The sequence below is a fragment of the Myotis lucifugus genome, unplaced genomic scaffold, assembly GCF_000147115.1.
Source record: "Myotis lucifugus unplaced genomic scaffold, Myoluc2.0 scaffold_23, whole genome shotgun sequence".
Lineage (NCBI taxonomy): Eukaryota > Metazoa > Chordata > Mammalia > Chiroptera > Vespertilionidae > Myotis > Myotis lucifugus.
The window spans coordinates 5720702-5743494 of record NW_005871071.1 but is presented as its reverse complement, the minus strand read 5'-3'; the positions used below and the strand labels follow the sequence as shown (position 1 = coordinate 5743494).

Here is a 22793-nt window from a genome sequence, read left to right as displayed (position 1 = left end):
AGTAAATGCCCACTTTATATTTTTTAGTCTTTTGGATGAATTATATTTGGTTTTAGTTATGTTTAAAAGCTTGAAAATTATCTTGTTACAATGCATCATTCTTTGTCACAGCAAATAGGTATTTAAATACATTTTTTAATGCTAAAATATCCAAAATGCTGTAGATGTTTTATTTTTTCAACTTTTTAAATATAACCGTGTTAATTTTTATAATACTCATGTCTAAATATGAAATATTATTAACCTGGTTCATAATAGCACAGTGAAATTTCTTTTGAAGAACATGTACTATAGGCATTTAGAACTTACCACTTCTTTCTGGAATAAATAATTTCAATAAAGTTTATCAAATATCCTGTAGACTGTGACTTTTTAAAAATCCCTTTAATTTGGATGTTCTAAAGTTCATTCCTTGCACATTTCTTCATGAACAAGCTTATTCATTTCCCTGGATTATTGTGTCCCACCCTATTAAAGTTAAATATAAAATTTTCAACACGTGAACATTTTTACCCACAAAAATAGAATTTCATATGGTTCAATCTAATGCCATCCATGAAACTGAATTGAGTTGACAAATGTGAAGAAACAGGGTCCTGTGACCTGATTGGGACTCCGTCCTGCTAATAAAGCAGATTTTTACATTACGGCAAAGGCACCTCTATCAGTCACCTGTGTCCACCAACCAAAAGAGAAAATCAGTGAAACGTGTAATGGGTTTGAGGAAACTTTTAGGGATAAGTGTCCATTTAATTTAAAATTTTCACAGTTCTGAAACTTAGAAGAATAAAAAAATTCCCCTTGAATCTTCAATGTTGGCTGTCCTTTGAGGATGGGTGTTGGTTCACTTACAGGAAGCGTTGATGCCTGTCCCCTTTGGTAAGTCGGAGGCTCAGGCGCTTGAGTCATCAGGTAACTTTAGCTCCTGTGAGTTCAGGTGGAGGTGGTGCCAGGAACTGTGGCCATGGGGAGACAGTGCCCTTGTGCTCAGCCACGTAGCGCCCTGCTTTTTTAGGTACCAAATAAGTGGCCGACCACATGTAGGCCCCACGTCACCAAACATCTCTTATCCTTCAAATGTTAAACTGTCCTGCACACCTGCAAAGGTTGAGGCTGGAGATCCTAGCCTAAGTCCCCACCCCAGTCTGTTTGCAGAGATAGCAGAGCCTCGTGGGCCACCACCCCCCTGTAAAGAATAGCCGATCTGAGCGACCTCAGTGTCAGTGGAGAGAGAAGGCTCCATTGTTTCCTCCCTTAGAGTTACAAGTTGGACAATTAAAACTCAACAAAGGATGCCCTGCTCAACAGAAACGTGCCTCCAAGATGCACACACTGGGACATGTGGAGGCAGGCATAATGGAAGGAGTAGGGGAGGTGGGACGGGAGAAGGACAGAGACAGTGGCCACAGACACAGCTCAGTGTCCATCTAAAAGTGTAAAAGGGAGGGAAATATATGAATCCAGGTTTTCTGCATGATGAGATAATCGGCCATTTTTCTTGGACCTTTCTATTTAACAAACATTTTTTAAAATGTTTCTAATTAGTACTAAATTCTCAAAGGCAGAGAAATATAAACATTAAATCATGAACTATTTACATGGTCAAGTCCAAGTACCCCTGAGTTGAGGAAACTGACTTCAGAGAAGTAACTTGCCCAAGATATTACCGATGGTTTGTTCATTCAGTAAATACTTATTAGGTACCTACTACCTTCCAGCTACACCAACCACAAAGTTAGAAGTTGAATCTGGTGTTTTGTTTCCCACTGCTCTTCTATAATAATAAAAGCGTAATATACTAATTAGACTGGACATCCTTCCAGTTGCAGCTGCGAGGGCCCAGCCCTTTGCATGAATTTCATGCATCAGGCCTCTAGTTTCTCCATAAAATCACTAATACATCTGCTCAGTATTGTGGTTGTGCATAGAAAATCCTGACTCTTGTCTCAAAAATGCTGATTTTCCTTTACTTGGGAAGAAAAAGCTTTGGACAGCAGTCTTAAGTTCTTTAAGCCTCAGCTTCCACATCTGTAAAATGGGAATAACAGCCCTGTCCTTCAACTTGTTCTGAGGCTTAGAATTGTAGGGCCCATATAGCACCCAGTGTCCCTCCATGCTGTACCTGCTCTTCCAAGGTCCCGGGGCTATGTGGTCAATGGAAAGTTAACACAGGACACAGAAGGGCCTGACCCAGCTGGCAGAACAGGGAGGACATCCGGGGAGTGGGGGAGGCAGTACTGGAGCTAAACCCAAGCTTACCTCTGGGCCCCACCAGGGATGGGTGAGGCAGAAGGGCAGGAAGGCAAGAAAACCCAAGATCCAGAGCAAACAAACTGGATTTTCTAAAGTCACAGACTTGCTTCTGAACATTTTTTATTCACAACTAGGATTATATAAAAATAACTCAGTTCATCAAACAAAACATTTCATCATTGTTTTAAAACAAACTGTTGAGCCCTAGCAGGTTTGGCTCAGTGGATAGAGTGTTGGCCTGCGGACTGAAGAGTCCCGGGTTCGATTCCGGTCAATGGCACATGCCTGGGCTGTGGACTCGATCCCCAGTAGGGGGCATGCAGGAGCCAGCCAATCAAGGATTCTCTCTTATCATTGATGTTTCTATCTCTCCCTCTCCCTTCCTCTCTGAAATCAATAAAAAAAAATGTAAAAAAAAAAACAACTGTTGAAAACAATACAGACAATGAGAGCAGGTTTTATGCGTCTGTCATCTTCTTTCTCTTCCCCTGCTTTCCTACTTCTGTAGGGTTCACCTAGAAAATATGAGAGACAAGAGGTAAAATTCAGTACCAAACACGTTCCTGGCAATTTTGTCGAAAGTAGTCCGGAGCTGACTGAGGAGCCAGCCTTCACATGAGAACTCAACCCCCCACTGGTGACCTGTCGGGCAGGTCAGGCAATGGAAACCGCGCTTCCCCTGAATGGTGGTCAGAGCCAGAGGGGCACTCCTCGCTCCACCGACTAGGATTTCTACAATATTATACTTGAGATGCATTTGTCCGCTTCCTTATACTTTACTCTCTAAAATCCAGCACTTTAAAGCTCGCTGATTTTTTTAAAATATATTTTATTGATATTTTACAGAGAGGAAGGGAGAGGAATAGAGAGTTAGAAACATCGATGAGAGAGAAACATCGATCAGCTGCCTCCTGCACACCCCCTACCGGGGATGTGCCCGCAACCAAGGCACATGCCCTCGACCGGAATCGGACCTGGGACCCCTCAGTCCGCAGGCCGACGCTCCATCCACTGAGCCAAACCAGTTTCGGCCCGCTGATTTTTTTTTTAAAGGACTACTGGTGTTTCCTGTGCTTTTAAAATTTGAAATATATATTTATATATGAATGAGTGAAAATGAATGCTTCACTTAGACAAGTGACCCATGTTCAGTTGAACATCCCTGTTACTGCGACATTTACTCCCATCTCGATCTCCAGAACACAGAGTGGAGCATGTTAAGTGTTCGGCAAACACTGAAGGAATGAACATGGCTTATGGGCACTAACATACTGATTCACTTGTATAGTTGAGACTTAAAATATCTTTGCACTTAGGATCCTATACATGGAAAAGGAAATAATTAAAGGAAAAACATTTTAATAACATGGAAATGAAATAATGCTCCACTCCCATTATACCCAAATAAGAAAGACACCCAGTGACCACAGGGAACATGGTAGACCCCTTGCTCTCCCACACTGAACTGTTCCGAGCTCTCCAGACAGGACTTGGTGCCCAAGGGCCTGCGCCTTCCTCACAGGCCTCTGCGTCTCCGTGGCAGGCCCGCCCTGGCCGGTGTCCCCTCCAAGCCAACCCTCTCCCTCACTAGGGCAACTCCCTCCCAGTCCTGTACTGCGTTCATCTCACTGAGGTCCAGTTTTGTGGGCACCTGTTGTGTGCCTAGGCTACAAGCTCCTCTTTAGAAGCTGGCTCCTGGGTACAGGGCAAACCCTTTCGAATGGAATATGTTTGCTTTTACCTCATCACTGGTGAGTTGCTTTGCTCTCAGTAATCCTTGAGGCTTTTCTTCTTCTGATCCTTCATCACTGTCTGACGAATAGGTTCTGGCCTGTTCCTCTGAAAGCAAAGGAACTGGAGACATGAGACTGACCCTCCCAGATGAGATCCATTTACTCCTGAATTTTTCTTCTGAATACTGTCACTGCCCACTGTGCGTTTTCCCTCGAGGAGCCAACAGTTTTTTTAAAGTTGTGATGAGAGGTATAAACAGGTGGGCAAAGGTAGGAAAGAACTCCGTGCCAACATGTGCTTGAGTTTCGCAAGGAGACCTCAGAGTGTAAATAACGAGGGCCGGCAATGGGAGCACTTGTGAGAGTGGGCCTAAGGGCCCCGTGCCGTGTGCTGAGGTAACGAAGCCACTGTGACAGCCATAACCTGCAGGTCCTCCTCCATACAAATACCTGTCAGCCTACTTTTGCCCACCCCTGTATGACTGTCAGAAATAACTTAGATTTGAGAAGGTCTGTTCTCAGAAAAATTGTCTAATCACTTTTAAATACCCACGAGGCTTAGAGCACACATTTTTAAAAAACTGCCAAGTTTAAGTATTGGGTCCTGAATTATACAAGCAAGCAAACTGCCTATCACACATTTTCCTCCATAGGACAGAATTATTTAATTGATTTACTTTATTTTGCGTTAGTTGCCAAGCTTAGCTTTTCTATGGGAAAGTGGTCCTAATAACAACAAAAATAACCCATGGACACAGACAATAGGGTGCTGAAGGCCTGGGACGGGGGCCAGGGGTGGGCTGGACAGGGTCAATGGGAGAAAGGGATATATGCAATATTTTCAATAATAAAGAATTATTAAAATAATAATAATAAGAGACCTCTGTACCGCTCTCTAAGTAACAGCAGGCTAGGGAATAAGAGCCCACCAGAGCAAGAGCAGGCACCGTGGCTCAGATGAAATGTTACCTCCACACCGACTCACCTCCGAGTTTCCCTGGGACTGGTTTTGAATTACTCACCTTCCTCCTCCTCGCTGTCACTGCTGGACTCTTGGCAGGGGGCACTCGGGCCCTGCCGGTTCTGCTTCCCCCGAAGACGGACTGTCCCTCGGCGAGTAGAAGCCCTCAAGCGTTGTTTTTCTTTCTGTGAAGAAGCCAATAAACCAGTGAACTTAAAAATGAACAACTTTTGCCCTGACCGGTTTGGCTCAGTGGATAGAGCATCAGCCTGCGGACTAAAGGGTCCCGGGTTCGATTCCGGTCAAGGGCATGTACCTTGGTTGTGGGCACATCCCCAGTGGGAGATGTGCAGGAGGCAGCTGATCGATGTTTCTCTCTCATCGATGTTTCTAACTCTCTATCTCTCTCCCTTCCTCTCTGTAAAAAATCAATAAAATATATTTTTTTAAAAAAAATGAACAACTTTTGTGCTCATTGGAACCTACTTTATGTATTCCCCGTGTCTTCACAGTACAGATCTCTCCAAGCCACATGTGTTACCTCACACAGCGATCTCCTGTTCAGTTCTAAGGCGTGAAGGCCACACCAGGGTGAAGAGGCAGACGGCCCCTCACACCGACCGTCCGATCAGAACTGGCACAGGCACAGCCTTGGGAGCCGCCACGTCTCCTGTGCTGCCAGTCAGAGCCCAGAGAGCAGCGACCAGCTGAGCCATGTCATCATGCCCAGCGATGCCTGAGGGAGGCCGTTTCTGTTCCCAAGAGACAGACACCTGACTGGCCCAGGCTCCACCAAAGCACCACAGAGCCCAGATATTCCTGTCTGGGCCCCTCAGCTCCCGACAGGATGAGAACATGCAGGCAGGGGAGGGTCCCTGAGCCCCAAAGTAGAGCCTTCATCCCCTTCATCTGCCTGGCATCCCACATGTTGGGGTTCACAAAGCAGGGCCAGTATCGAATGGGTCAGGAATGTCCTTTGACCTTCCTATATCACTTCTTATCTGGCTAACACAATTTTGTGATATCTCTCAAAGGCTACATTTTTTAAAAAAATTACGTTTTCATCTGAAACCTCACAGATTGGAGGGAGAGCACCTGAGTGTCTGGTTTGCTCTATCTCACCCATGGCTGTTGACATTACTGTGGTTAACCACACGTTTAGGAGGTTAAGCTGGCTCCCTGATAACCACAGGAGGTAAACTGCCTGTGGCAATAAGAACTGGTGAATTAATATTCTGGAAAGCACAACTCTTAACACCCCCAAGTCCCAGGATAAAGTGCAGCCAACACACCTTAATCTTCTCAGTGCGCTGGCACTCGGGATCACAGCCAGCTATTGGTAAGATCCTAATCTTCTGCGTCCTTGAGCATCTGTCAGCAAGTGGCAGGGTCATCTTCTTATGGGTGGCATAGTCCATAGAGTGAGGTCTGCAGGAAAGGAACAAAAATGCCTGTTTACTAAGAACATTGGAGGCAATCACAGTGCACAAACTGCTGTGGACAATGACCACCGCCCTTGAGCAGAGCAGGAGCAGGGCCCCGGCCCTGGTGCTCCTGCCCCCCCTCATTCTCTGGCTCCCGAGGACTGCCTCCCTCCACCCCAACCCCTGAAGAGCCGGATGGGGTGAAGTGGGAGTGGAGGAGGAGAGGCCGTGGCAGGGTGAGGGCTTTTATAAAGAAAACCCCAACCACAATCCTAGAAGAGAAGGGAAGGGAAGCTCAGTTCCGCGAGGGAGGCACAAAGGCCGGAAGGCACAGTTTCAGAACTAAAGATGAGTCCCTCCATCTGAGTAAAATCGGAAGGAAGGTCAAAACAAGGAGAAGGGTCACAGTGGTCTGGGGCCTCATGACCGCTCAGGGGGCCACGTGGGACAGGAGGCCCTGCACCCTGGCTAAAGGAGAGCGGGTTTAAGTGCATCAGAGAGGAGCGGGTTTAAGTGCATCAGGAGGGAGCCTGGAAGGAGAGCGTGGCTGTGAGAGAAGGGACGGGAGGAATGAAACTGTGATGGACAGTGAAGTACTGTCCCAGCGTGCAGCGTGGGCACGGTGGAAAACACGCACAGAACGCTGTCCTTCAGGGTGCCACTCCAGAGGAGACCATTAGGGGGTTGGATCTGAGCCACAGTTAGTGTGCCAGGTCTGCACGACATGATTTTATGTATTATTTGACTTAACTGATACAACATCCCTGTGAGGTAGATGTTTCCATTTTATAGATGAGGAAACCAAACATTTGTGAGATCAAGACTCCTCCTCAAGCTCACATGGTCAGACATGAAACGCATGATCTCAGAGCCACCCATCACAGTCTTTAAAACAGCACAGGGGGGAAACCAAGATGGCGGCATAGGTAAACACCGGAAATTGCTGCCTCGCACAACCACTTCAAAAATACAATAAAAGACAAAACGGACATCATTCAGAACCACAGGAAGGCTGGCTGAGTGGAAATTCTACAACTAGAAGGAAAGAGAAAAGCACACTGAGACTCAGAGGAGGTGCGGAATAAAGTGCAGAGGTACGGAGGCGCATGTGGAAAGGGCTGGCAACTGAGGACACGGTTGTCTTTTTCAATCGGGAGGGAATCACAAGCTCCCGACTGCTCTGAACTCCAGTTCCGGGCGAGTCTCTGGGGACCCAGACTCATACAGGGAGAAACTGGACTGTCTGGCAGCGGGCAGAACTCGAGGGCGGCTTTCTCTCAGAGGTGCTTGCAGCGATTACCAGGGGACACTGAGACCCGGGGCCTCTTAGGGTAGGACTGAGGATCAGCCATAGCTGTTTGCTCCGCCCTGTTGACTTCCCGAGACCCCGCCCCACCCAAGCTGTGCGCACAGCCTTTTGCATATAAATGGCCTGGCCCTTTGCAATCTAAAATTACTTAACAAACTGCAGCTGGCTCAGAGAGACCCAGAACATCCAAAAGAAGGCCCAAGGCCCCACAGCAGCTTGCATTGCTTCACAGCTGGGCCTCATCTGGGCACCTCCAAACCCCAAACAAAGAAGAGGAATCTGCAGATCTCTCCATAGCTCCTGCTGGGTAGCCTCAGGCAGAGGCTAAATTAGCACCTCCTTAGAGATCCAAGTGCCAGTGTAACCAGTGGTCAGAGTGGGACCATCCAGATTACAACTCCTCAGATCCATAAGGGACACACTCAGGGGGCAGACTCAGTGAGCACCAAAGCCCCACTGAAGCAAGTCTTGCCCCATAAGGGTGTCTCCAGCACAGAAGTTCTCCCACTGTAGACACAGCTGATTCTCACAGCCAATTGGCCTGGAGGTCAATTCCTCCCAGTGATTCCTACAATAATCAAGGCTTAACTACAACAAGACTGTGCACAAAGCCCACAAAGGGGTGCACCAAGAGTGTCCACCTCAGGTAATTGGGGAGGCTGAGCCACTGGGCCCTATAGGACACCTAGCACACAAAGCCACACTTTCAACACAGGGAAGCATAAAAAATGTGGAGACAAAGAAACAGGTCACAAATGACAGAAATGGAGGAAAGCAAACTACTGGATATAGAGTTCAAAACCACGGTTATAAGGTTTTTCAAAAATTTTCTAGAAACTGCCGATAAATTTATAGAGACCCTCAAGAAATCTAGTGATACCCTCGAGGTTATGAAAAAGGACCAACTAGAAATTAAGCATACACTGACTGAAATAAAGAATATTATACAGAGTTCCAACAGCAGACTAGAGGATCTCAAGAATCAAGTCAAAGATTTGAAATACGAAGAAGCAAAAAACACCCAACCGGAAAAAGAAAAAGAAAAAAGAACCCCAAAATATGAAGATAGTGTAAGGAGCCTCTGGGACAACTTCAAGTGTACCAACATCCGAATTATAGGGGTGCCAGAAGAAGAGAGAGAGCAACATATTGAAAACCTATTTGAAGAAATAATGACAGAAAACTTCCCCTACCTGGTGAAAGAAATAGACTTACAAGTCCAGGAAGTGCAGAGAACCCCAAACAAAAGGAATCCAAAGAGACACATCATAATTAAAATGCCAAGAGCAAAAGACAAAGAGAGAATCTTAAAAGCAGCAAGAGAAAGACAGTCAGTTACCTACAAGGGAGTACCCATATGACTGTCAGCTGATTTCTCAACAGAAACTATGCAGGCCAGAAGGGAATGGCAAGAAATATTCAAAGTGATGAATAGCAAGAACATACAACCAAGATTACTTTACCCAGCAAAGCTATCATTCAGAATTGAAGGTCAGATAAAGAGCTTCACAGATAAGAAAAAGCTAAAGAAGTTCATCACCACCAAACCAGTATTATATGAAATGCTGAAAGGTATCCTTTAAGAAGAGGAAGGAGAAGAAAAAGGTAAAGATACAAATTATGAACAACAAATACACATCTATCAACAAGTGAATCTAAAAATCAAGTGAATAAATACTCTGATAAACAGAGTAAACTGGTGAATATAATAGAATCAGGGGCATAGAAAGGGAGTGGACTGATTATTCTCAGGTGGGGAAAGGGGTGAGGGCGTGTGGGAAGAGACTGGATAAAAGTCGTACACCTATGGATGAGGACAGTGGGGGGGTAAGGGAAGAGGGTGGGGTGGGAACCGGGTGGAGGGGAGCTATGGGGGGGGGGGGGAAAGAGGAACAACTGTAATAATCTGAACAATAAAGATTTAATTTAAAAAATAATAATAAAAAAAATAAAACAGAGCACAGGGTAAACTGATGAACAAAATAGGTCTGGAGGTATGACACATGGAACAGACTGACAGATTAACCAAAGAACTTATATGCATACTAGAGGCCCAGTGCACGAATTTGTGCACAGGTGGGGTCTGGCCAGCCCAGCCCCAATCGGGGGATTAGGGCCGGACCTGTCAGGAGGAGGAGATGGCAAGAGGTTGGCCCGGCCAGCCTGCCCCCGAATGGGGCCAGGGGAGGGGCCATGGGAGGTTGGGCAGCCAGCCCCACCCCTGATTGGTGTTGGGGGGCTGATCAGGGTAGAGCTAGCTGGGGGGAGGGGCCGTGGGCCGATCAGGGTGGTGGGGGCTGATCGTGGGTAGGACCAGCTGTGGGGAGGGGCTATGGGTGGTGGGCCGGCCCGACCTCACTCAAGAAGGTAGGGGGGCCAATTGGGGGCCAGTGGCCTGGGGGAGGGGTGGGCAGTTGGCCAGCTGGCCCTGCCCTTGATCAGAGTGGGGGGACCGATCGGGGGTGGAGCTGGCTGGGGGGAGGGGCCATAGGTTGATCAGGGTGGTAGGGCCCCATCAGGGTTGGGGTCGGCCAGGGGGAGGGGCTGCAGGAGGTTGGTCGGCCAGCCCCCCCCCCTATTGGTATGGGGGGGGGTCAGGGGCAGGGTCGGCCGGAGGAGGGGCTGCAGGCTAATTGAAGTGGTGGGAGCCCAGTGGGGGCGGGGGGGGGGTGATCCGGGCGGGGCCAGCCAGGGTGAGGGGCCACAGGAGGTTGGCCTCCAGCCCCACCCCCCGATCGGGCCGATTTGCTGGCCATAGTGGGTGTCATAGCGACTGGTCGTTCTGGTTGTTACGGCGTTACGGCCACTGGCTTTTTATATATGTAGATGTGCATAGCCCATGGACACAGACAGCAGTGTGGTGAAGACCTGGGGCAAGGTGGGAGCTGGTAGAGGGGGTAATAGGAGTGGGGTGGGATGGGGGACATCTGTAATACTGTTAATAATAATAAAATAAAACAAATTTTTAAAAAACCCAGAGCAGCCCTAGCCAGTTTGACTCAGTTGACAGAACGTCAGCTGGTGGACTAAAGGGTCTCAGATTCCATTCCATTCAAGGGCACGTACCTCAGTTGCAGGCTCGATCCCTGGCCTAGTCAGGGCATGTGCGAGAAGCAACCAATCAATGTGTTTCTCTCACATCGATGTTTCTCTCACTTTGTCTCTCCCCCTCACTTTCACTCTCTCTAAAAATAAATAAACAAACAAATAAATAAAATAAACAGAGCAACAGATTTATCAAGTCTCTGCACGACATGATTCTTACCATAAAATTCACCCATTTAAATATACAATTAAATAATTTTTTAATTTATGAAGTGGTGCAACAACCATCTGATTTGCACTAAGCAATCTGATTTTAGAGCTTTTCCATGACCCCTAAGAAAAGCCTTGTGCACGCTGCTACAGTCTTTAAAGTGTCCTTCAGAGGGGAGCGGTGAGAAGGAGCCACCGTCCCGCGCCCAGGGAAGGGCCAAAGCACAAATGTGCAGCATTGAGCCTGCTTGGGGTCAGGCAGCAGCCTGTCACACCATCTAGCTCTTCCCTTCCCTCGACTGCATGCACACACCAACATACTCATGACCAGTTAGCTTCCCGGGTGAATTCCAGTAAAGGGAAAGGACACGCTGACCAGCAGAGCAGCACAGACAGGTCTTCAGGCCTCTGTAGGTGCACTGATCAAGGTGAGTTCATACACTGGTCTTCTGGTTTACACACTGTCTCCTGGTGGTCTGAGAGCATGAGCTGGCTCCCCGAGAAACTGCAACTTGCAGCAAAGGTGAAAAATAGAACGGGAACCAGACCATGGTCCTTGGTGAACTGTACCTCGAAATTAGGGCTGAGTTGGGCTTTTTGCACAACCTCTCTCTTCCTTGTTGCTCTTTAATTGCAAATAATAACAATGCATCAGTCTGAATAGTTACCTGAAAGTGAGCTTGGATTTAAAGATGGCTTGTCCCTGCAGACCAGTATCCTCTCTCACAAACAGGTGGCTGTGGTTGCCCTGCAGTGGGGCTTTGTAGACATCAAACACTTCGCTGCCTAAGTGCAGGGACATGCTGCAAACCAGAAGCAGGCGATGTCAGGGCGGCTGGTCAATCAGTCCTCCAGCTCCCGTGCTACCCTGACCGCTTCACTTAAAACACGGTGCAACTGCAGGGCCCTGATTCCTCAGAACATACTGTAAATAACTAACCTACTTCCTTCCAAAGCAAACGGTGGTAAAACCCATCTCCTTTCAGCTCGAAATATAGTTGTTTTGCCATCTTCCCAATCTCTACCACTTCATTAGTAAATCAGTTTTTCAAAACACAGCAATGTATAATGTCTCATAGCTCACATATGGAGCTAACAGTAGGTAGACACCATGAATTCGATCACATCTGGGACCATTGCTAAAGTCTCCCATCAGCCCCAGCCAGTTTTGCTCAGTGGATAGAGGATCAGCCTGTGGACTGAAGGGTCCCGGGTTCGATTCCGGTCAAGAGCACATGCATGGGTTGTGGGCTCAATCCCCAGTAGGAGGGTGCATGCAGGAGGCAACCGATCAATGATTCTCTCTCATCATTGATGTTTCTATCTCTCTCTCCCTTTCCCTTCCTGTCTGAAATCAATAAAAATATATTTTAAAAAATATATAATAATAATAAAGTCTCCCACCAGTGCAGCACCATGATCGCAACCCTACTTATTTTTCTCAGCTTTCCCAGAGGCCTAGAGTTTGTTCATGGTTTAATGAGAGATGACCCCAAAATAAGGTGCTACCCAGAAAACTTCACACTCATTGCAGGCCGCCCTCTGGGTGTTTTATCACTCTTCAGGCATTTGTGCTCACCTTCCATCTGACCACTTCACCATCCGAGTGTTGCTTTCTTTAATCTCATTTCCTTCTGTGTCTCGGCGTACCCTCCATCGCATAGTATTTTCTACCTGGCTCAGAAAACAAAGGCATTAGGCACCCGGTGTGACAAGCTGCATGTTCTTTTCTTTTCTTTTTTTGTTAATCTTTACCTGAGGATATTTTTCCATTGATTTTTAGAGAGAGTGGAAAGGAGGGGGAGAGACAGAGAGAAACATAGATGCTAGAGAGACACATCGATTGGCTGCCTCCTGCACATGCCATGACCAGGGCTGTGATGGAGCCTGTAACTGAGATACATGCCCTTGACCAGGAATCAATTGAGCCCAAAACCCAGGCATGTGCCTTTGATCCGAATTGAACTTGGGATCCTTCAGTCTGCAGGCCAATGCTCTATCCACTGAGCCAAGCTGGCTAGGGCACTGCATATTTTTTATTCCTTGAGTGACTTATGATCATGTGCCAAGAATCCATAGGTAGTGATAGAATAGGCTTCCAAAAAAATAGCTGATTGGGCCACACTGCAACCCTCCTGCTACAAGTACCTAGAGATATTGGTTAAACTAACCACACATTTTGTTTAAATCTTTTCTGAGCCCCAGCTCATAGCAGTGGAAGCAGAAGCTAAATGAGATGTAGGAAGGAGCTCTTATCAGTGCATCAAGAGCTTCAAGGGAGACAGGGTGGGGCTTTGGGTCCACCTGAGTAGGCAGTTAGAACCGGCATGTCTGCCTATTGCAGGGCCACCTGAAGGGCCTCGAACCCAATGAAAGAAGGACTAAAAAAGTGCCTCCTAGTCTAATAAGACAACAAAGCTCTGGCCCTGGCTGGTTTGGCTCAGTGGATAGAGCGTCAGCTTGCGGACTGAAGGGTCTTGATTTCGATTCTGGTCAAGGGCACATGCCTGTGTTGCGGGTTCGATCTCCAGTAGGGGGTATGCAGGAGGCAACCAATCAATGATTCTCATCATTGATGTTTCTATCTCCCTCTCCCTTCTTCTCTGAAATCAATAAAAATATATTTAAAAAGCAAGCAAACAAACAAAAGCTCTGGACATTCCATTAAATAACATTTTAAAAGAATAAACCATTAAATAATTAACAAATTAAAACTTTAGACTTGTGCTTTGTCCTATTTTTTAATTCAAGTTTACCCTCCCCTTATGGTAGGAAACTCCAAGTCACAAAAGTAGCAAAAAAGTGGATCCTGCTCACGGCCACTACTGGAGCCCCTGGCAGAAGCGCATGGGAAACCCCTGTGAGAGCAGTGGTAGTGCCTGGCCATCCCGAGAGGAACTTCCTGATGACAAGGTCCCTTTTTGTGCACAGTCTGAATTCCCATAAAGGGCCTGAGATAGTTCCATTGTGGGAAGTTGCTATGATCTGTCCACTGTGAAATGTGCAGGCAGTTCCATGGCCTCGCTACATTATCTTTATCCTGAAAGAGGTAGCCAACAATTTTCAAGAATTTTTGTCTTTTGTCAGAAAATTACAACTACAAATAAAAGATTAGAAAAGTGATAATTCTACAGGGATTAAAAAACGATGATGTACCTTCTCCCCTAAAAATATTCTGAAAAGGCATTTAATTCCTTGTTCTAAACTGTTATTTATTGATTGAATAGTAAATATGGAAGATCATTTCATAAGCTCAAGTCTCAAGTTATTATCCCTGTATTTTACTTTATAAAAAGGAAAAACTTACCAAAAGAAAGGATTAAAGTGAACTTTACCTTTATTTTTAACCTGGTTCTCTCTTCCTCATCAAGCACTTTCTCGGCTGCAAATTCATCTTCATAATACTGAGGATCAAAAGGTCTAAAAATTGTTTTTAATGTCGATTAGCCATATTTAGTAATGAATATGATTAATACTGCAAATTATAGTCTTAACAACATGCACCAAAGTGTTTTTAAAAATCCAGTAGGCGAATCACTTCATGTAAAAACTTCAAGGAAATATAAAAATTACTGTACTCTCTTGAAATTTGATTTAAAAATATATTACATGAAATAAAATCCAAACGCGACTAAATAATTCAGGCTTCTTCGCTTGATAAAATGTCTTCTAATTACAGGTGACACATGATCTAGCTCTCGATATTTTCAAAGAAAAGTGTGATGTTGCCTGGCCAGCGTGGCTCAGTGGTTGATCTCCTAAGAACCAGAAGATCAAGGTTCGATTCCCAGTCGGGGTACATGCCTGGGTTGTGGGCTCAATCCCCAGTGTGGGGCATGCAAGAGGCAGCCGATCAGTGATTCTCTCTCATCATTGCTGTTTCTATCTCTCTTCCCTCTCCCTTCCTCCTTGAAATCAATAAAAATGTTTTTTAAAAAAGAAATGTCATGTTCAACTGCTTGCACTTGTGCGCCTTTGTGAATAATACCAATTAACACTCTTTTGTTGTCCTAAATCATTCTTTTCTAGATTCATGATGGCTTTCATATTGAACATTTGCAATTTCTCTAGCAAACTTCCTCACTCTCATTTTCTGATTTTTAAGCTTTACAGACTAATAAAAAATTCCTTTGTTGGCTGGGGCATCTGTTTATTTATAAGAAAAGTGCCTAACTGTTGTAAGAATTATTAGCATTAAATCTCACTCACATCAGCCCTAACCAGTTTAGCTCAGTGGATAGAGCGTCAGCCTATGGACTGAAGGGTCCCGGGTTCGATTCTGGTCAAGGGCACATGCCCGGGGTTGTGGGCTTGATCCCCAGTAAGGGGTGTGCAGGAGGCAGCCAATCGATGATTCTCTGTCATCATTGATGTTTCTATCTCCCTCTCCCTTCCTCTCTGAAATCAAGAAAAATATATATTTTTAAAAGGTTAAAAAAAACTCACTTACATTAGAAACTCCATGTTAACATAAAACTCACACACCAGTAATCTATCATTTTTCTACCACAGAACATCATAAACTTATTTTTTCATTAGATGAGAAATCTACCATCTTTGTGATTCGCCAACTCATCATAAATAAGAAAACACATTTACATTCTACATGTTTTCATTCAATATCTTGAGAAAAAAAAAACTTGAATCAGTTCTCTTACTTGGGCTCTATGCTGAGAAATCTGGGTAGCTTAACGAAGTGCAATTCGTTTCCTAAATCAGATCTGAAGAAGGGAGTTTCTACTTCTATCCTGGTGTCAGAAATCGGCTCTTCCTCCTGCAGGTCCCAAGGCAATCCCCGTGCATGCTAGAGAAGAACCAGGATGTGAGAGCTTGAAGTGACACTGGAAATGCCCAGCTCGCCTCTCGCACCAGGCAGACACAGGTTTGACCAGAAGTACAATTAGACACCAGTTTAGGGATAAAGCAGTCAGCAACCCCTCCAGACCTTTCCCTAAAGTTTCATCCTCTCTTCTACCCCCACCACAAAATTCACAAGAGTTAGTAGCCTGCGTTACCAGAAAAAAAAAAGTCTATTTTGCTGACATATCGAGTTTGCATAAGATATTTAACAACAGAAGTGTGAAATTATGCAATCCCTCAAAGCTAAGTAACTATTACAATTGGCACAGGTTTAAATAACTTTTAAATCAAAGGTTTTTAAATTTTGAGTCCTGACAGTCTAGCTTCTAAAGCTTGACATCAACCTCATTCTAAGCAGTTCCTTTTATGCCCCATAATATCCAAATTCTCATCATAGCTAAGAAAGTCACCCATTCATCAGATGTTTCAGGCTGCTGTTCTTCTCCCTGTGCTCTCTCCACATGAAAGTCAGGGCCTCTGGAAATTCTCCCTTCGCTTTGAGCAGTGGGACCAGTTGAGATTAGTGACCGTACTTACAACAGGCTGTCCTAGAACAGGTGGTTGACTGTCATCATCACTCTCGGAAGAAATATCATCTATGTTTCCAAACAGATCCATGGTTCCACTAGAAGCTTCCATGTTGGAGAGAAATGCACAGTTTAAATTTCCCTGAAAAATTCTTCAGATGGTTCTTAGCCTATCACTTCAACATATTCCCAAGATTCATAAACCAAATCTCGACAAACCTAACCTCAAACGGGCTCCCTGAGCCTGGCCCTCAGAAGCCTAAGGAGAGTATCTATGGAGAAGGAAGGTGATAAATTTGGTGGAAAGCAAAGTTGTTGTGACGGTCAGCTTTCAAGATACTTCTGAATTCCTGCCTCTGATATCCTTGCCCTTGTGTGGTCCCCTCCAACATTGTGTCCTGGTTGGTCTGTGTGATCAATAGAATATAACCTCACTTCCAAGGCTAAGCCATGAACTTGTGGCTTTTTTTTTTTTTTTTTTAACTTTTTTTGGCGGGTTAATCCTCACCTGAGGATATTTTTTTCCATTGATTTTTAGAGAAAGTGGAGGGATGGTGGGAGGGGGAGAAAGAGAAACATCGACTGCTTGCCTCCTGCACATGCCCCATCTGGGGCCAGGATCGAACCTGCAACCCAGGTATGTACCCCTGACCAGGAATCCTTGGGTTTGCAAGCTGATGCTCTAACTACTGAGCACGCCAGCCAGGGCAAACTTGTGGCTTTTCTGCCTCGATTTCTCTTTTGGGTCACTGGCTTTAGAGAAAGCTAGCTGCCATGATGCAAAGGCACTCAAGCTGCTATGGAGAGGCTGTGGTGAGAAACTGAGACCTCCTGCCAAGAGCCGGGGGAGCCGGCTTAGAAACAGATCCTTCAGCCCCAGGCAAGCCATCAGATAATGCAGTCTCAGCATTATCCAATGTCTTTTTAAAAAAATATATTTTATTGATTTTTTATAGAGAGGAAGGGAAAGGGAGAGGAATAGAGTGTTTGAAACATCGATGAGAGGAACATCGATCAGCTGCCTCCTACACATCCCCCACTGGGGATGTGCCCGCAACCAAGGTACATGCCCTTGACCGGAATCGAACCTGGGACCCTTCAGTCCGCAGGCCGACACTCTATCCACTGAGCCAAACCGGTCAGGGCTCCAATGTCTTGATTGCAGCCTTTTGAGAGACCCCAAGCCAGCACCACCCTACTGAGCCCGCCCTGACCCTCAGAAACTGTGAGGTATGTTAAATGCTTGTTATTTTTAGCTGGCCTCTCAAGGGAGGTAGCTGGAGAAGGTAAGGGGTGGTATGCAGGTCACATGAGATGTGTACCCCAACAATCCTATCTCCCTAAGTCTTTGGGTTCCCTTCACATAATTCCAGGGAAGCTTGGACATTTCAACTTCATTAAATGGAGGTTACCATTGAGTCTGCTTTCATTAACCAACCAAGCAGAGAGCCATGTCCTGTTGTATGTGCTAACACATCAAACTCAGAATATACAAGTGCACCCAGATCAGTAAATTTGGCCCAAACTAGTGTTCCAGTCTGTCCTTCATCTCATTATTAGACCCACTTCCACACATATTCCCCAGGCTCTGCCTGTATTTATTAGCAAAATATTGTTGTTCTTTTGGTGCATAAGCTATTTCTAGTCAGTTTGTGCTTTCTTTGCTAAGTGATGAGATCCTAGTGGTGGGTCACTGGTAAAAAGTGGGTCAGCTGGATGAGTCGAGAATGGAAACTGGCCCAGGTCATGTTATCACAGTGTTTGCAAACAGAATAGGACAGTTTCCTCAGGACAGGGAGGCTGGGTGACTGGAAATTGAGGTTTTGAGCTTCATCCGAGTCCAGATTTCCTCATCAATAGTTTCCTTCTCCACCAAATGCCCTGATACACAAAGACCTGACGAGGCTGTGAATTCGGTTGGCGTGGTAATTCTGCAGTCACATGATTAAATGCTGTTCGATTTTCAGTGACCTTAGCCCTCCGACTGTAAATATGAGATTCCTTCAGGGCAGTCACGAAAGCGCACTGGTTGTCTGACCATGACTGGAGCTAAACATTTAAAAGACCTAAGCTGGTGCCTGGCCCGTGTGGCTCCGTTGGTCGAGTGTCATCCTGCACACCGAAAGGTTGCCAGTTCAATTCCCTGCCAGGGCTTGTACGAAGGCAACCAGTAGATGTTTCTCATGTCTGTCTGTCTGTCTGTCTCTCTCTCCTCTCCTCTCCCCTCTAAGCATATCCTCAGGTGAGCATTAAAAAATAAATTAATTAAAAAGACCTAAGCTTGTGATTTTGTTTCTGTACGTGCCCTGGGGCACTGAGAAGTATCCACCCCACCCTAGCTGGTGTGGCTCAGTTGGTTGAGAGTTGTCCCATGCACTGAGAAGTTGCGGGTTCGATTCCCAGGTCAGGGCACATACCAGGGTGGCTGGCTTGATCCCCAGGGGGGCGGCATGCAGGAGGCAACCAATTGAGGTTTCTCTTTCATCATAGGTCTCCCCCCCTCCCTTTCTGTCTCTAAGCATGTCCTCGGGTGAGGATTAAAAATAAATAATAACTAAAAAAAATAAAGAAGACCTAAGCTTGTGAACATTTCTGGGACACTTAGAAGTATCCTCCCACACAGCAGACTTACAGCCCTCACTGCCACACAAGGGGAGCAGCCGCCTGAGCCCCAACCAAGGGGTAACCTGATGAGCAGCATCTGCTCCCCAGCGCTGAGGAGCCCAGTCCTGCGTGCAAACCCACACCCACCTCCAAAAGCATCTCTGAGGATTTGTTTCCTCAGGCCCTAGCTGTGCAACAGGAAACATACCAGTTGCCTACAGAAGTTAACTTAAAAAATTATAATTAGGTTTCAAGTTGTTAATAACGTTACAAAAAGTATAAAAGGAGACGCTAAGGGCTCACAGAAGTAGCAAATTCAGAGAGCACCTTCCACCCGTCCCCGGAGGAGCGAAGAGGTGGGATTGCTAAACTGAGCTTGTGGGACGGAACCTTACCTCAGCAAGTGTCCAGCTGCCGCTGGGTCTCTGGGGGAGTGGGGCAGAGCGGGCCTCCAGGTGTCGCAACGCTGCAGGCTGCAGAGAGCTGCTGTGGAAGGAACTGCCCTGTGGGGCCAAGGAGTGCTGCCCCCCAGAGACCTGCAAGGCAACAGGAAGCCCCCAGAAGGTCCCACCAACAAACAGGAAGAAGCAATCTTTTCTTTCCTGTCTAGGCTTCCAGCCAGTCTTTCTGTGGCGCCCCCTAACAGGGGGCTGCAGGCAAAGCTGGAATGTGATTGGCCCCAGCATCGCTAAGCTGGGAGAGAAAGAAAAAGAAAACTGTTCCATGTTGCTTCTTGGAAAGATAGTTTACAGCAAAGGCGGTCAGTGCCTCAGCTCACAAAACTATCAGAACTATTGACACTCATAAAAATAGCCGTCTCCTAACAGTGGGGTGTCAAGAACAGGGCCGATCAGCCCTGGCCAGTTGCTCAGTGGTTAGAGCGTCAGCCCACAGACTGAAGGGTTTCGGGTTCGATTCCCAGTTAAGGGCACATACCTGGGTTGCAGTTTGATCCCTGGCCCTGGTCGGGGTACATGCAGGAGGCAACCAATCGATGTGTCTCTTTCACAACGATGTTTCTCTCTCTCTCTCTCTTTCTCTCTCTCTCTCTCTCTCTCCCCTTCCCCTCCCCCTTCCATTCTCTCTAAGAAGTCAAAGGAAAAAAATATCCTTGGGTGAGGATTGACAAAAAACAAAGGGCAGATGGGGGAGGCCTACCCTGGGATCATTCAATAACGGTAGCCAGCAATTCTAAATACCATCAATGATAAAATGTTCTTTCCCAAAACAAAACTTCTGTTGCTTTAACTTTTTACACTTGCTGCAATTACAGTTGAATGTTGTTTTAATAATACATGTGTAATATTCAAATTAGCACATGATCTATCTTTAAATAAAAATTGTAAACACATTGAAGTTACTTTGGGAACTCTGGTGATACAATCAACCTCCCAACACCCAGGGATTCGGTCACATGTGTTTACTTAAAGAGTAGTTTCATAATTCAAGCTCATTTTGGGTGCAGTTTATATTTTCAGTTCATGAAGGACTATGCATTTCTGTGTTTAAATAGTAAACAGCACAACGATAAAAGTGAAGAAATAGAACTTGACTTCAATTCTGCCATTCTATGTGATTAGTTTTTAATTGTGTTTAATTTTTTTTCCCATTGCAGACACTGAAAACTTCTAGAATTAATCTGGGAGGAAAGGAAGAGTTGAAATTTCTGGCATTTATTGTGAAATGAGATTTTATGAATTGCTATCAGTGTATCCTTATATATAACTTTTCCTAATAATGAGTATCTGATGCTTTATAAGACTTTTTTGAAATTAAAATTAATGAAGTATTCTTTGATAAATTATAAGTGAAAATTGACAAATCTACCTATATTGAAAAGGAATATGCATTTAAAAATTCAATTGTGCCCAGCTGATGTGGCTCAGTGGTTGAGTGTCAGCCTATGAACCAGTAGGTCACGGGTTTGATTCCTGGTCAGGGCACATGCCTGGGTTGCAGGCTCAATCCCCCCGGGTGGCGTGCAGGAGGCAGCCAATCAATGATTCTCTCTCCCTCTCCTTTCCTCTCTGAAATCAATAAAAATATATTTTAAAAAATTCAATTGTCACAAAATCACTGACAAATTTGTAAAAGATAAGTCTTGAAACAGAAACTGTAATTTTATTATTCACTACTGTGACAGACTATTGTGTAGGTACACATTTTCCCCATTTTAAAAAATCATATTATAACTAAACAATATTAAAACATTAATTTTTTTCCTTAAAAACAAACAAAAAAAACTATGTTGCCTTGGAAGAGAGAGTCAGAATGAAGGCTCTTTAAAGCCACGAGAGGAGTTTCAACTTGATAGCCAAAAAACAGCAAAGGGACTGAAGGTTTCCGAGTTAGGAACGTGACCGAGACTCAGAACCTTCTTCTGATGTCACTTTTCTTCCTCTGTAACCAGGTAGGCTTCCCACAAGCACCACACCCAGACGGCACTAACAGCAGGAGGAAGTGGGGTGCAGTCCAATCACAGGGGAAAGATTAGTGCACGTAGGAGAGCACTACAGAAAAGACACGTGTGGGGTGGATTTAAAACCTCTCTGCAAATTCTTTGCTATTCCTACCATCAAGAGGTGTCAAACTCCCACCCTGTGAATATGGGCTTGCATCACTGACTTACTTCAAATGACCAGAATGTGGTGGATTTTGATGGGGCTTTTAAAAAAAAAAAAAAAATATATATATATATATATATATATATATATATATATATATATGTATATATATTATTAATTTTAAAGAGGAAGGGAGAGGGAGAGAGAGATAGAAACATCAATGATGAGAATCATTGATTGGCTGCCTCCTGCACACCCACTCCTGAGGATCAAGTCCGGAACCCAGGCATGTGCCCTTGGCCAGAATTGAACCTGGGACCCTTCAGTTCTCAGGCCGACACTCTATCCATTGAGCCAAACCAGTTAGGGCTTGATGGGACTTTGGATGTTAGTCATAAAAGGAGAAAGCAAGAAACGGTAATACAGCTTCCACCTGGCTCACCCCCTGGGGTACTCACCTTTGGAACTCAGCCACCATGTACTGCGACAGCAGGGCCAGGACCAGGATGCGACAAGTGAGATACTCACCTTGTGTGAGAAATCTAAGAGGTGCCAAAATCTCAGCGTTCAAGATAAGTAATATTGTAGTATTTCTCAAGTTCCATGCAAAACAAGACAAAAACAAAACACCATGAACAAAATACAGAATTTTCAAGAGAATCTAACCAGTTCTGCCCCTCACTTGCCTTACCCTAACCCCAGTCCTGCCACATCTGTCTTTTTTAAAGGCCTCACATATTTATTACTGAACCAACCTACTAGTGCAGAAACGTATTAACAAAGAGGAAAATCATTCTTCAATAATTTCCCAATAAAACACGCCCAACTGTACAGATAGTAGTGATCTTTTCAGTGATGTGGTAGATTGTAAGCAATCCGGACACAGAATAAACAGGTGAGCTACATCATGTGCAATCCCTTATAGACCCAGTTTGGTTCTTCCCCAATGGCTCCTCTTGGAGTTGTACCTGATTTTATTGCCAGTTTCCATCGGAATCCATTGGGGAATAGGCCATTCTGCTTCCGTGTCTTGGCCAGGAACCGCTCGATCCTGAAAGTCCTGTCAGAAGACTTGGCAAGAGTCAACTGCACACACCACCATGGCATAGAAAGAGCAGATCCTGTTTTTATGTAAAATGTTGATATTTTGTTCATCATGGGGTTTTTGACATTCGTTTCAATTTTTTAAAATGTTGCATTACATTATTAATCTTGATTACTGCAGTAGGTAGGGATCCCTCAAAATTCATATCCACCCAGAACCTCAGAATGTGTCTCTGGCAATAGGGTCATAGAGATGTAA

General features: G+C 45.2%; 1 protein-coding gene across 4 annotated transcripts; it reads right to left on the bottom strand.

Moving 5' to 3' along the window:
• Positions 1–2602: 2602 nt before the first annotated feature.
• LOC102418630 (RNA polymerase-associated protein LEO1-like) lies at positions 2603–22603 on the bottom strand. 4 transcript variants are annotated; one of them, XM_023751638.1, is made up of 11 exons: positions 21949–22603; positions 19322–19614; positions 16333–16427; positions 15594–15739; positions 14271–14355; positions 12515–12609; positions 11604–11738; positions 6240–6375; positions 5009–5132; positions 3995–4092; positions 2603–2768 (listed from the first exon to the last, which is right to left on the bottom strand). In XM_023751638.1, exons 3-11 carry the CDS (start codon positions 16411–16413, stop codon positions 2712–2714), a joined length of 957 nt encoding a protein of 318 aa, XP_023607406.1. In that variant the 5' UTR covers positions 16414–16427; positions 19322–19614; positions 21949–22603; the 3' UTR covers positions 2603–2711. The 4 variants fall into 4 exon arrangements, with proteins under 4 accessions (XP_023607406.1, XP_023607407.1, XP_014308932.1 ...); XM_023751640.1 differs by having other exon boundaries at positions 2691–2785; XM_023751639.1 differs by lacking the exon at positions 19322–19614.
• Positions 22604–22793: the final 190 nt, after the last annotated feature.

Bases quoted from the DNA above. Each gene is read 5' to 3' on its own strand.
- LOC102418630 (XM_023751638.1), bottom strand. From the start codon at position 16,413: ATGGATCTGTTTGGAAACATAGATGATATTTCTTCCGAGAGTGATGAT. The intron at 5,133-6,239 runs GTGTGTTGGCTG...GCTTCTTCACAG, and splicing joins AGCGCACTGAGAAGATTAAG to AAAGAAAAACAACGCTTGAG. The intron at 2,769-3,994 runs GTAAAAGCAAAC...CATATTTTCTAG, and splicing joins AGCAACTCACCAGTGATGAG to GTGAACCCTACAGAAGTAGG.